The sequence below is a fragment of the Rhineura floridana genome, chromosome 5, assembly GCF_030035675.1.
Source record: "Rhineura floridana isolate rRhiFlo1 chromosome 5, rRhiFlo1.hap2, whole genome shotgun sequence".
NCBI lineage: Eukaryota > Metazoa > Chordata > Lepidosauria > Squamata > Rhineuridae > Rhineura > Rhineura floridana.
Genome location: NC_084484.1, coordinates 23570817 through 23585572, shown reverse-complemented (window position 1 = coordinate 23585572; position 14756 = coordinate 23570817). Strand labels below are relative to the sequence as shown.

Sequence of the window (14756 nt, the reverse complement as noted above, 5' to 3'; positions counted from 1 at the left end):
AGCCACTATGATAGTGACTATAATGAGTATTTTAAAAGAGTAAAGGGTATGCTTTTTTTCAGTTCACTTTAAGTTATCTCTTTATTTCACCTTTAAAGCAATAAGCACCCAACCCTGCTCTACTAATTATAATAACTGCAGAATAAACAAACTCTTCCTTCTCACTGCAGGCAAACAAGCATGCTTCTTTATTCTTGGCCTGGTAGACAGAACAACTAAAACTGAAAATGAAAAGCAGAGCAAAAAAAAGTCCAAGGGATGGAGTCTAACTCTAGCCCATAATACAAGTTCTAATATTTAACTCTTCAAGGGTCATGTTACTCAATTTTTCAAGATCACTTAATTTTAGGGTGATTATGCTCATGAAAAATCCACCCTCAGTTAGGGAGTCTTGAGTGAGCAGACTTTTGGGGACTCTTCCAGATTTATTTGTTTGGGGCAAACAAACACACTAAAAGCACTTTAAAACACTCGCCCTGCCTTATTCACTGCATTTTTCAGAGGGCCCTATTCTTAAATTGCTCCTGTTCTTAAAACAAGGTATCATTCTTTAAATTGAGGTTGTCACTGTCTGTCATGTAAAAAATATCCCCCACAAATCTGGGGGGGGGAGGCAACACAGCCTTAAGGGTACAACACCCCCATCCCCCCCCCAGCTACAGGACTGATGCTGATGACACACAGCTCTATTTCTTCATAACGTCTGGATCAGGAGAGCCTGTGAATGTTCTGGATTGGTGTCTGAATGCGCCGTGGACTGGAAGAGGGCCAATAAAATATACTTGAATCCGGGAAGATGGAGGCGCTTTGGCTAGGTGGTTCCCATGTCCAGGAGATGGGCAGGTACGTGTTCTGGATGGGGTCACACTCCCTCTGAAGGAGCAGGTCCATAGCGTAGGGGTACTCCTGGATTTATCTTTGTCACTAGACACTCAAGTATCCTCTGTGGCTAAGAGTGCCTTTTACCAGTTTTGTCTGGTTTGTCAGCTACGGCTGTTCCTGGACAGGGATAGCCTGACAAACTATAGCGCATGCATTGGTAACCTCGAGGCTGGATTGTTGTAATGCGCTCTATGTGGGGCTGCCTTTTGGCCCTGCTTCAGAAGCTTCATCTGATGAAAATGTGGTGGTGTGACTGCTGATGGGGGCGCATGGCTGACAACATTTGACACCTTTCTTAAAACATCTCCACTGGTTGCCCATCCACTACTGAGCCAGGTTCAAGATCCTTATATTAATTTACAAAACCCTGAACAATTTAGGTCCAGGGTATCTTAGGGACTGCCTGAACCCTTACATCTCAGCTTGATCACTGAGATCATCTGCAGGAGCAGCTGTTATCCCGAGCTGGCAAGGCTCATTTAACATTAACACAAAACTGAGCCTTCAGTATCATTGGCCCAATTCTCTGGAATGCTCTGTCAACAGAGATTCAGCAGATGCCCTCTGTTTTAGTTTTTAAACACCTACTGAAGATCTTTCTGTTCCACTAGGCTTATGCAGGCAATAAAGAAGATGATTTTTTCCAGGGGTTGACCTTTGTTTTTACTGTATGGGATTTTTTTGTAAACTGCTTTGATGTTTTTAAATGAAACAGAGGTATACAAACATACAATTGCTGTATACAATTGCTGTAAACCACCCAGAGAGCTTCGGCTATGGGGCGGTATATAAATGTAATAAATAAACAAATAAATATTTATAAATAAATAAATAATTTTTAAAAAAACCTCCAATACAGATGCAGACTGGGATAAACATCTACCTATATAACCGAGGTATTGGTTAGGAGACAGTAAATCAGTACATGCAAATGCATACTGTTTACTGTTGGGTTACACAACAAACCTGTAATATTCAATACATGTTATTATTTCTGCTTTGAAACGATAGGTTTATAGAAATATTGACATACAAACCTCCATCAAGTGTTTCAACTGAGATTTATAGTCATTCATTTCTTCAGATGCTGCATCCTTCTTTACCTGTAGTTCATTTAGCTCTTTTTTAAAAGGCTGCACCGTTTCGTAAAATCTAATCTGAAAAGCACAAAGCATAAACATAGTTTATTACTTTTCAAAGTAAGAAAAATAATTAATATTTTACACCCTTCTGTCTTCCCTATCAATTTCATTCTTTGTCTCGACTTCACTTAAGTTTTGAGCTTTTAGACAGAGACTTTCCTTTTAAATGCTGTATAAAGTAAAGCAAGCTCTTAAACTAAGCACTAGATGATCACACAATAAACCTTCAAACTTCTAAATGCTTTTAATAGGAATAAAAATGCACATATCAAGGCCTCAAAATCAAGGCCCAAAAAATATAGCGCAGTATCCAACTAACTCAGCACAAGGATTTAGGCTTGTGCACTGGAACTCCCCCCCACTCCTGCCATGTGCCCCCTAAATCTGTTCTGAGGGTTCCCCCAACCCTCCGGAGCAGATCTACGGAAAGCGCAAGGCAAGAGGAGGGGGGAAGTTCCATGGTGCAACCTTAAGTCCTTGAGCTGATGGACTGAGTTACTTAGTTGTTACATTGTATACAGCCGACACCTGCAAAAACTTATTTTGAAAAAAAAAGTTTTTCATAAATCTGGGGTTCCTTGATTGATTTAAAACATGTTAACATATACCCTTAGAATTCCACTGTTGAGATGCAATACTTTTATCATTTACAGCACTGCTTTTTAGCAACAAGACCAGCGAGAATCAGGATTAATTTCAAAAGGATCCTACATCTGACTACTCATAATAGGCATCTACAACAAGATGACAGTTAATTAGATGACCCAAAGAACAGAGGCAGTATTCAGCTGTGTTTGTCATGAGATCTTTGGTGTGAAAATACCTCTTTCAAATGTGATTGTGGAAAATAAAGGTCACAAGATCAACACCACAGATGTGAATGCTACCTTGAAAATTACGCCAAATACACAGAATGTTCTGATGTACTAGGTGAGGAACCCTAGGTCCAGGGGTTAAATATTGCCCTCTGGTCCTCTCTATGTGGCCCTTGAAACTCTCCCCAAGTCACACTCCCTCTCTGCAGGCCACACCCCTCAATGGCCCAGCTTCATTCCTTTCTTGAGTGTTTTCGCCTGGCTGAAATGTGTTTTTGTACTCTGATAGTGACTTTTGCTTGCCTAGATGGAGGATAGAAAAGGGTGTGTGTGTGTGTGTAAAACTAGTCTATTGTACAAAGGTAAAATTTACTTCATTGCTCTGTTCACTTTTGCCTCTGGCCCTTGCTACCACTGGCATGTTGCCTCTGGAAGGCTGACCAGATGGGAATGGGATCCTCAAATTGAAAAAGGTTTCTCACCCTCAATATAGACTGACAGGTTACAAATACTAGAGAAAACCATGATTAGCTATATATCTAAAACCATATGAATGCCAGAAAAGCAGACTTAAGAAAACATGGGTTGTATCCACTGCTGCCCAAGCGAAAAGGACTGCCGTTTATGCAACACTGGATTCTGCTTTATGTTTTTTAAAAATGGAAACATTCATGTTACATCATCAGTATTCCAGAAACCACTGACATTTATACAGTGATCCTAGAAGTTAATTGCTTTTCACTCCGTATACATAAGAGTTTGCATCATTTCTTTTCTTATTCTATCTCCATCAAAACAAGCTCTCTAGCCTTTTACAGATTTATATTTCTGATGCAGCACAAATACTTACAGATACGTATTCAGAAATAGAAAGTTCATCTTCTGGAAGAGATTTCAGTTTGGTATAGTGCTCATCAGTCAGTTCAAGGTCACGCAAGCTGCGGCGGATATCTCCAGCGCACTCTCTTAACTGATGGTTATTCTTTTCTAATTGCTTCTGGCGCAACAAGATGGTTTCCATTTCCTGTTTCATTAGTTCTTGATGTTTTCTATGAAAACAGTTAATGCATTGTGTGATTTACCTAAATTTATCCTACAAATGTAGCATGTTTAATTCCTTTGAATGTAATGTTTCACAGACTGTAAACACAAGGGCTGTATCAACCATGATGGACCCTACAATCAGCAGGCGGCATCCTGTTGGTGCCGCCACCACCAGGGGTTGTCCAGTTGGCGCTTTTCAGCGGTGGCTCCGTTTGTGGAAGGCCCTCCTGAGTGAGGTGTGCCTGTCTTCATCACTATTGTCTTTCAAGAGGAAAATGAAAACATTCCTGTTTACCCAGGCAACCTGGAGATCACTGGATGAAAGAATGTTTTTAAACTGTAACTGGGTTTTAGAATGTTTTTAACTGGTTTTACAATGCTTTTATTTTTGTTGCTATTAAAGGGAACTTTTGTTGTTATTAAGGGAACACAGCAGGGCTACTCAAACCAACTTGAGATTAACAGCCCTAAAATTAAAGGACAAAGACCAAGTGCCCCCACAAATGACCACAGAAAGAAACAAGAACACAAGCCTGTGATAAAAGTGGACAGAGGTGGTGTGTGAAACACACATCTGCTCCATCCCGAGACAGGAAACGGACTGGGGGTGGTACATGCCCAACAGACAAAGACCAGTTTGTTTTCTGTCTCTGGCCACGAGAGGGCGAGGTAATCCCACCATGTCACGTGATCACCACCTCTGGAAAATTGTTTTGTTATGTTTGTCACCCTGGGCTCGTTCGAGAGGAAGGGCAGGATATAAATTTAATAAATACTACTAGTAATACTACTACTACTATCTACTTCTCTCTGACAGGAAACCCTTATCCAGTGAAGGCTTCTGTGAGCAGAACAGAGGAGGCAATTTTTGGGATTCCCTCTGCAACCCCTCACACCGCCTCCAGTGTTGTTCCAAAAGGCCCTCAATGCTCAGCAAGACATGTGATATACCTAATGCTATGTGCCTGCTGACAAAAGAAATCTATCAGCAGAACAATGTAAGGTGGCAATTTTGGGGCTACTGCCTCTGCAACAGCAACCACACCCTTCCCCTTAAATATTCTCCAGAGCCTTGGGAGACCCAGAAATAGAGTTTAAATTGTTTACATTTTTAAACAATTGTTTAATGCCATAATTCCAAACTCTGTATGAATGGTAGCTAGTCTGATTGACTTTGGTAGTGATAACAATCTGCAAAGAAATGTATTTTGCACTTTTTCTAGAAGATCCTTCATTGGCTATAATGAACTACCACACAATATCTGAATGAAGCCATGATGGAAACTTGTTTGTTCTGGACAAAAATGGCTTTTCTCTCCATCCAGTTTTCTAATTTCTCTAATAAGTGTTTAGCATAGATTTTATTATGCTAATAGATTTATAATTAGCAGGGTTATTTCTAAGACCCTTCTTGTAGATGGGAAACATAGTATCAGTATCCTAATTAGAAGGAAAAGTACTGGTTCTGTCTATATAGGGGAATAAAGATGAAAGGATTAGTGCCCACCAATCCAAAGAACAGGAGAATAGCTCTGGGTGAAGAGAATTTTATCCTTTTCCCCTCTTGCTATCACTTCCTTGACTTTTTGTGGTTAAACTAGTGGTAAATATGGGTCACTAAAAGACTCTAAAAGGTCAAGTACAATATTACAGTGAACAAAGGATTTGATTTTCCCATGTAAGCATGGGCATGTACTCATCCATAGCATGAGAAGTTCTCATTTCCAGTCAAGAAATTGATTCCCAGGAGTATCTGGAGTTTTTCTAAAAAAAGTCAAGTCCCATTTACCTCCACTGAGTCATGTAATACCTATTCTTTTTCCCCGTAAGGTTTTTATAGGTCCTATGCAGTTCATAAAAGGAGAAATACTGACAAAACTACAAGCACGATATTGTGTAAGAATTTTGCCCCTTCACCGCTTTGAAACTTTAAAATCGTCATCAAACCAAGGATTTCCCTAATTAATATGTTGATTCATTGAAACATTTAACTGTTACAAATTCTTCAACACTATTAATATATTTGCTGGGAAACATTACCCAAACAAAAACAGAGATCCAACTGTATGGAAATATTCTTTTTCTTTCAGTGTTATTATTTGCATTTATTCATCGCTTTGTACAAAAAATTTAAGCGACTTATAAATATATGAATTACCAAACAGCTTGTGAATATTTAAAACCAAGTTCATAGAATAAAACACAATAGCACAAAATTTTCTAAAGATGTTCCTTCTGGTGACTTCTGTGTTCCCCACATATACTATGTACTAGAATCAAATATTTTCAAGTGTTAAATAAGGGGGTGGTTCAGATAATGCCAAACTATGTTTTAGCATTACATGCCTTAGAATTGGGCTCATGTGCTGCCTCCTCCCCTCAAACAATTCCCTCCCTTATATCCTGGTTTAAAGCAAATCAGTGTTGTGGGCTGGCCCTATGTTTAATGCTTTGTTCCACAAACAAAGCTGATCACACACTTGTCTCTGGTTAAGCTGACTAGTTGTTTATGAACAAGTTACCTGCCCCCCCGCCCTGCATCTCTAGCAGGCAGCACGTAGGCAGTAGGTGTAGACAGCAGTTCACAAGGCAATGTCCTTGAGATTTTTCCTATAAAAGGGAGACAATTCTCTGTAGTTCTGTCAGACTTTCAGATTAATCCAAAGTACTGCCATGCTGCTGCCGAGAACCAAAGGTCTGCCGCACACAAGGGTGAGATTATTCCATTTCTTTCTAGACAAGAGACAGAAAGGTATGGAAATATGCTCAGGGAAATGTAACTTGTTTGAAAATGTAACTTGTATAATGTATCAAGTAATAGAACCTTATACTTTTATAAGATATCTTACCTGTACACTGCAAAATATACTGCAGAATGAGCTAGAATATATACTCGGTGTACTGCAATGTATAACAAAGTATAAGCCTAATATAAAATCCTGAACTAGAATATATATGACAGCTACTGGCTAAGGCCACTATAAGCCTTATGGATGCTATTATGAGCTATACCAGTCAGGACTTTGACCCTGACCTATATGATTCTGATTTACTGGCTGAAACCAAATACGCATGTACTTGTATGTTTGTAATGAATGTATAAAGAATAAATAAATATGATTTACAAAGATGTTCCACTGTTGAATTCCTATTATTTTTCCTGAGATGTCTCTAAACCTTAGTATGGTTCTTCGGTGGGACCTCGATCATAGTCTGCCTAGACAGACCAAACTGCTGGCAAACCCCATGGAAGCTCAGGTGACCACAACATTTGTCATATAAGTTATCTGTGTCAATACGGACTGGGAGAGTACACAAGAACACTCAATTCTGTGTTTGTACAAGAAAGAGATTGTTCAAGGCCATTTCAATAGTTTGTCCAAACCAGTAAAATGTGGTTTGTGCCTACTCTGCAAACCAGAAATTAGAGTTTAACCCATGCTTCCAACTCCTGATTTGCAGAGCAAGCACAAATCAATTTTCTGGGTTGAAAAAACTATGATCTTCCTCAAATTGGGTGGGGGGAAGGGGAACTCTCTACATTAAAGAGAAGCTGTGGGAAGCACACTGGCCTGAAGTCCAGTCATTCATTCACAAAAGCCAGCCACGGTTTGACATTGTCTGTACCACCTCAAATATTTGAAATGGAAATACATAGCATAACACAACATTTGCACAAATGGTCACCAGCTAATTATGATTTAGCCTCTAGAACACAGAAGTAGAAGCTAAATCATAATTGGCTGGTGACCATTTGTGCAAATGTTTTGTTATGCTGTGTGTTTGCAGAATATGCTAATTGCGATTTCCTTCTTTTCATACCGAGCATCTTCTTGCTGTAATGCCAACTGGTTATCTAGTCGTAAAGATAGCAGCTGTTTCTCATGGAGGGCATCATTAAGCTTTTCTTCCAGTTCTTCAATCTAAAACAGATAATTAGATAGCAGAAAAGAAATGAGGATTTATTGAAGCGCATCAAATGTAGGTTTTTATGGAGGTCCTGTATTATATGAAAAATGAGGGCAGGTATAATCTCAATTACAATGTTAATCATACCTTTCTGACAATATGTAGTACTAACAATAAGAGCTGAATTATTTAGTTCCCCCCATCCTCAAAAAATCCTGTTTTTAATATGTCCAAAACGACCATCTTATCCCCTTTTCTCCCTTAACTGTGACAGCAGTGACTCTCTCTCCTTACTCATTTACACTTGGAATGACATGCCTATTGGATGCAGATCCAAAGAGGTGCTGTAAAGGCTCACAAAGAATTGGTCTCTGTAGAGTTTCTGGCTTTTTACCTTTTTCCATATTAAACACTACTGTTGAAAAAAAAGGTTTGGCACGCAACATGGAGGGCTGAAACTAGTCTGGAAGCTGCACCTGGTGGGGAACACTGTGTCCAAGTAGTTGCGTGGAGCACCTGGATGTCCACATATTACACTTGTGCTGACGGAACTACACTGACAACCAATTAGCTACTGCACCATATCAAGGTCTTGTTGACATATAAAACCCTGAACAACTCAGGAACAAGTTACTTGGAAAGACCATCTCCCAATATAAAGACATATCTGATCACTTTGGTTATCAGAGAAAACCTTATTGGTTGCACTGCAGTGCATCAGAACATGACCTCTTATACATTTGAATGTACTGCAAACTGAATTATTGCACAGACACACTTTTCAAGGAAAAGGTTACAATGGATAAAAGCTTATGATGGAAAAGTGGCTTTTTTTGCTGTAGTAATTGGTTTAAAAGGTAACTGAGAACAACAAATTAACATGGCTACCAATAATAACTTTGCTACTTGCAACCTTAGAACATGTAAGAGTTAGCTCTTACTTTAGTCAGGTATTCCACCTTCAAGTTGTCTAACATCAAGTTCTTCTGGGAAAGCTCTATTTTCAGCAACTGGAGATTATGAAGCAGCTCCTTCCGTTCAATCAGCCCTCTGGTAATTTTGATGGTACCTTCCCGATCTTCCGAGGAAGAAATATCATCAGTGGGTACTGTAGTCTCCAAACTAATATCTTCCAATTCCAAGGAGCTGGACACATTAACTTTTTTAGATTCTCTAGAGGCTTTCCTTGACATTGTCCAGACAATGCGCAAAGATTTTCTACATATAGTTCAAGCAGCTTTGGGGGAAAAAAAAAGGAAGTACTGGTAAGCAGAAAGATTTTACGGAAGATTTTGTCCTATCTTGTGCTACATCTGAAAAAATGATAAGTATATAACTCTATATAATACCAAAAGCTGCATGCTCCTATTCATTACCATTCAGAATGTTCTCTTTGGAAAAAACCCCATCAAGCCGTTCATGCATTCTTGATAATGTTGTTATATTGTGCAATACAGTACTGGAGAGCTGCTAATACTCCTCAACTTAAATATTCATTCGGTAGTAAAAATAAAATAAAAAAACAAATCACAAATGCTTTAGATACATAAATCTAGCTTGTGTTTTGGCTTTTAAATTTTTGATGTGACACTTATTATGCATTCAAAATGACAATAAAAGAAATTAATACATCAAGAGAATAGAATAGTAAGAAAAATTAAAATATTTACATTCTCATCCTCTCTACTTACATTTCTGAGCAGCTGTCTTAGCTATCAACTAGTTTATAGTGTAATCCTATACATGTCTACTCAAAAATAAATCCAAGTTATTACAACTGGGCATACTCCAAGGTATAGGATGTAGGACTACAGTCTCAGCAGGATAATCCCACTGAGAAGAAGGCAAAGGTTACAGTCGACTAAGGACTCAATTCCCCCTAGAATGACGTTCTGGAAAATATAATTCTTGCAACTAGTATCTCCTTCTGTCAAGCAGGGCTTTCACAAATTGCTGACGCTGCAATATGGGGAGAAATATTACTGGCGTACCTTACAGGACTGACACGATGTATGTAGGTATTGTAACAATTAGACTCTCCACTTGCTCTTCAGTCAATAAACAAAACAACTGTCATCCAAGTCGAGACTCTGAACGGAGAAGGGCTGCAGGACAGGGGAAGAAGAAACGGGTAATGGTCAAAACATCCACATGCTAATATCCTGGAAAGTCAACTTAGCTATGAAGGAAATATCCCGCTCTCCCCTCCCCCTTCCGTTATAATTTGAAAAAAGGAGATGGTGGTGCGAGGGAGAGAAGAGGGGGAACAGCTGGAAATACGCCCACGTTACTAAACTTACTTCCCCCTCAAGTAACCGACTGCGTGAGCGTCTCTTCAACGGACTCGCGTACAACCAAAAAAAAAAAATTTGTACCCATGGCAACCTAACTAACACTATAGACCGAAACCTTCCTTCTCCCGCCGTTTTGCAAAGTATGCCGGGAGTCGTGGTTGTTCCTAGAGATACGGCTGGAGGGAAGTCTATAATGAGGTGAACGTGGAAATAGAACGTGAGGCACCGACCGGATTTCCGGTACCACATTGAAATCTGCCACAGGTTGATCAAAGTAACTCGCTGTGGTGCTGAAAGAGAGTGTTGCTTGTATCTTTAGGTGAAAACCCTTCGCGCCTGACATCCCATTGCCATTTACAGAGATAACACGTTCAATTTTTTTTTTAAAAAAAAACCTGGAACGGCCTCTGAGGGGAAAAACAGCGTGCAATGTTTCAGAATCGTCTTGGAAACTACAGCTAGATTGTTTCAGTTCCCATCTGGACATGCAGCACCACAACTATAGCCGACATAGAGGCACATGATACCATAGAGAGTATATGGCAGAACGGTTCTCCCGTCTGTGCAACGCTGCACAGGAAACTAGGGCTCCTTTCGTTATTTTCTTATCGCTACGGTGGCTGATGATGCATTTTCTCTAACGAGTTCTCTAGTGGGCGCAGCGCAATGCATTGTGGGAGCAGAGAGGCTTGTGGTTCTCTTTTCAGCTTCCCCGCTTCATGCTGATCTCTTGTGAGGAGGAACCAGAAGAAGGAGAAGATGCTGACCTCGCGCACTTTCCTCAAACGAACGCGGGCCGGAGCTGTGATGAAGGTAGTGCGCGAGCATTACCTGCGCGACGACATCTCCTGTGGAGTGGCCGCCTGCACGCTTTGTGGCGGCGGCGTGGAGGACGGTGGAGGTAGCCACTCGCTCCTGGAAGCTCAGCCCAGTGAGGCCTTCAGCACTCTCTGTCCCGACCCTCACTACCTGTTGCTAGACACCAATTTGCTGCTGCACCAGGTACTAAGTATAGAAGGTTGTATATCACGCTCAAGGATAGACCTGTTGAAACTTTAAAAGTCGAGTAATTTCAGTGGGTCTACTCTTGAGGAGAAGTTATTTGGATACAATCCTTATTACCTTCGAGATAAAGGAAGGTTCTGGGTTGGTTTGCCTCCATATAAACCATGTTTGCTTATATGGTTTGTTTGTTTTTCAAGTGTCAAATTATTTTGGGGTGTGTATGTGTGGACAGACCCAGGCTATGGGTTAGCTACCCGTGGTGTATACTCTGATGCCAGAATAGAATCTTTTCAGTAGACCCTCTGAATGATACGTTCTGCCAGAAATAACATGCTGTGTTCAAGTGACTAACTGTGTTTTGTAAACTCTATGAAGAACAGGTCAATGGTGCTTTTAATGTTTATTACTTATATTTATTTATTTTATTTATAAAGTATTTCTGCACCACTGTATCATATTGTCAAACCAGTGTACAACTATAAAACACCATTAAATTGACATTAAATTGTCAACGCAGTGCACAACTATAAAACATAAATCACCATAAACAAAATAATCAAAGTAACTGGCTAATCCATTTAAACAGCTGCAAAGGCCTGTAGGCATAACCAGGTCTTCAAGAGATGCCTGAAAGTCAAATGCAAAAGTGCCTTCTGAATCTGCTGGAAGAGTGTTCCACAGCATGGGATCAGTGACACCAAATGCCTGGCTTCTTGGCCTCCGTAACACAGGAAACAACTAATCACAATCTGAGATAGAAGAGCTCAGATAATCTGGATCCAAGTTGTTCAGAGCTTTGTATGTCAACACAAGAATCTTGAATTTGGCCCAGTAACATATGGGCAGGTAGTGCAGATGTTTTAGTAGAGGTGTTGCTTGCTGTTGGCCATCTGCCCCCATTAGCAGTCTACCCACTGCATTCTGCACCAGCTGGACCATCCAAACCAGGCCCAAGAGCAGACCCACATAGAGCACATGGCAGTAATCTAGTCTTGAGGTTACCAGTGCATTGGACTGCAGCGGCCAAGTGATCCTGATCCAGAAATGGTTGTAGCTGGTGTACCAGATGAAGCTGGTATAAGGCATTCCTAGCGACAAAGGTCACTTGGGCCTGTAATGACAAAGATGTATCCACGTGTACCCCCAATTTATGTATCTACTTCTTAAGAGGGCCTGCGACCTCATCCAGAACAGGCCACTGGCCTGTCTTCCAGACACAGGAGCCACATACCCACAGAGCCTCCATCTCCCAATATGAACAGTAATGGGCTGTAAGAATATTTTTGGAGCCACTTGTGATGCGTCCTTCCCTGGCTCTCCCTGTCAGGTTCCTACCTGCGCGTGGCTACTGCCTGTCACTAGGCACCACCAGGGACTCCACCAGTCCGGACCGCACTCTCTTATGGTTTACCTATCCGCTCTAGCACAGATCTCAACAGATCCCCCTGCTAGGCAACCCAGTCACGTCCTAATACTAGTATTCCCAGAGACTCTGAATACTGGTATTGTTATTCTCTTCACCGCTGCCACCATTTGTTACAGCTCCCCTTCAGCCTTGGTCATTACCTTACCCTCCCTTCTGGTCTGTGAAACCCCAGCCAAGGATCAGGCCTTTGGTAAACCAAATTAAGTATTTATTAAAGATAACAAAGCTAACAAGATTAACAAGATTTCTTCTTAAGGCACATAAGCATATGGTTTTACTCAATACTAATCTGAACTCCACCTCCCTCCTGGTAAACAACTCTCTAAACCCCACCAAGCAATCCACTCTTTCTCTTCTCCCCCCAGATTCCACAATTCACCACCTCACATTCACCCAGATTTACCTGTCATCCTTTCATTTATACTGTCAGCCATTTTAAACATTCAGCCAATCATCAAGCATTCTATTGCCCATTCACTCCCCCTCCTCTTTCACTACTTACCATGTATACTCCAAACAACCAGCACTTACCATATATACACTAATATATAGGAACATCACACCACTCTCTAGTTTTATTTATTTATTTATTTTATTTAAAATATTTCTATCCCATCATTCTATCCTACAATAGGGCACTCGGTGGCTACAATAAAATCACACACATATATAACAAAATACACAATAAAAACACAAAACATTACAGTAAAATGCATAAAATACTATTAAAATACATAAAATGCGTTATGCATAAACATACATACATACATGCATATATGTGCATACACATATAAGAAAGTGAGAAAAGAACTTAAAAGATAAAAATAAAAGATAAAAAACTTAAAACAATGTCAGGCTTGACCCGTCAGTCCCAACCGAAGGCTCTCCGGAACAAAATAGTTTTTACAAGTTTCTGGAAGACCATCAGGGAGGGAGCAAAGCAGGCTTTTTGGGGCAGGGAATTCCAAAGTCTGGGAGCCACAATTGAAAAGGCTCTCTCCCGCGTGCCTGTCAGTCTAGCTGCTTTCATTCCAGGCCCGCAGAGGAGACCAGAGGTAGATCTTAAGTCCAGGCTAGGAACATATGGACATAAGCAGTCCCTTAAGTGCACTGGTCCAAGCCTATGTAGGGCTTTAAAGGTCAAAACCAGCACTTTGAATTGGGCTCAGAAACAAATTGGGAGCCAGTGGAGTCGATAAAGCACAGGGGTGATATGCTCCCTGCGCCGTGCTCCAGTTAACATTCTGGCTGCTGCATTTTGGACCAACTGTAGTTTCCGAGTCATTTTCAAAGGCAGCCTCACATAGAGCGCATTACAGTAATCAAGCCTCAGTGTCACCAATGCATGTGTCACCATGGCCAAGTCAGCTGCTTCCAGGAATGGACGCAACTGGTAGACCATTTTGAGATGGCCAAAAGCACCCCTGGCTACCGCAGCCACCTGATATTCCAGCAGCAGGGCAGGATTTTGAACATAACTCATTCTTAAGCTTACTAAACACTGGTACATCTCCCCAGAGTTATACCAGTCTTTTAAACCTGAGCAAATAATTCATTATGTATGTGTTACAAATTTCTGTTTTTTAAATGTTATTTATAAATACTTTTAAGTATTGTTCCTTCCAGAATAGGATAGACTGAAACTTTAAATTTCCACTTAGGTAAGACTTATGGACAGCAACATGAACTTGAATAAACCTCACTGCTAATTTATCTAACCTGTGGTGGTGGCTAAAATAGTATAAGGATTTGTTCACATGGTATGTTTGCTTTGCAGATTGATATACTTGAGGATCCAGTTATTAGAAATGTGATTGTTCTTCAGACGGTCTTGCAGGAAGTAAGGAAACGAAGTGCTCCAGTATACAAGCGAATAAGAGATGTGATTGCTAATCCTGAAAAGCATTTCTATTCTTTCACTAATGAGCATCATAAGTAAGCATGAGTAGTAGTAAACTACTTCATTCTTTACCATTTTATTTATTGGTAACAGATAAATTTAACATGTACCAATAGTCTATCAGGTACCATGAGAATTGTTTAATTTGCAATAATATTTATTTGACTAACATACTTTCCATGACCTTTAAGATCAGACCATGTTTTATGTGTTTGAATCCCTTGAATTCCTGTTTTATATGCTTTTTTATACTGCTGCTTTATCGGTTTTAGGTTGTATTTTTGTTTCAATTATATTGTTTTTATACTTTACACTGCTTAGAGGTTTTTAAAGTATTTT

The 14756-nt window shown here is 40.2% G+C and overlaps 2 protein-coding genes across 2 annotated transcripts in view; one reads left to right on the top strand and one right to left on the bottom strand.

Annotated features, from left to right (window-relative positions):
* The window catches only part of PIBF1 (progesterone immunomodulatory binding factor 1), a 192565-nt gene extending 182260 nt beyond the window's left edge, over positions 1–10305 (bottom strand). The window contains exons 1-6 of the mRNA XM_061629976.1: positions 10093–10305; positions 9784–9897; positions 8734–9029; positions 7706–7806; positions 3690–3888; positions 1920–2039 (exon numbers count right to left, since the gene is read on the bottom strand). Of these exons, the coding sequence (XP_061485960.1) occupies positions 1920–2039; positions 3690–3888; positions 7706–7806; positions 8734–8985 (672 nt within the window). The 5' untranslated portion in view covers positions 8986–9029; positions 9784–9897; positions 10093–10305. The remainder of the gene's footprint in view (positions 1–1919; positions 2040–3689; positions 3889–7705; positions 7807–8733; positions 9030–9783; positions 9898–10092) is intronic.
* Positions 10306–10337: 32 nt separating this feature from the next.
* Positions 10338–14756, top strand: part of DIS3 (DIS3 homolog, exosome endoribonuclease and 3'-5' exoribonuclease) — a 35411-nt gene continuing 30992 nt past the window's right edge. Inside the window, exons 1-2 of the mRNA XM_061629975.1 lie at positions 10338–11088; positions 14295–14452. Coding sequence (XP_061485959.1) covers positions 10846–11088; positions 14295–14452 — 401 coding nt within the window. The 5' untranslated portion in view covers positions 10338–10845. The remainder of the gene's footprint in view (positions 11089–14294; positions 14453–14756) is intronic.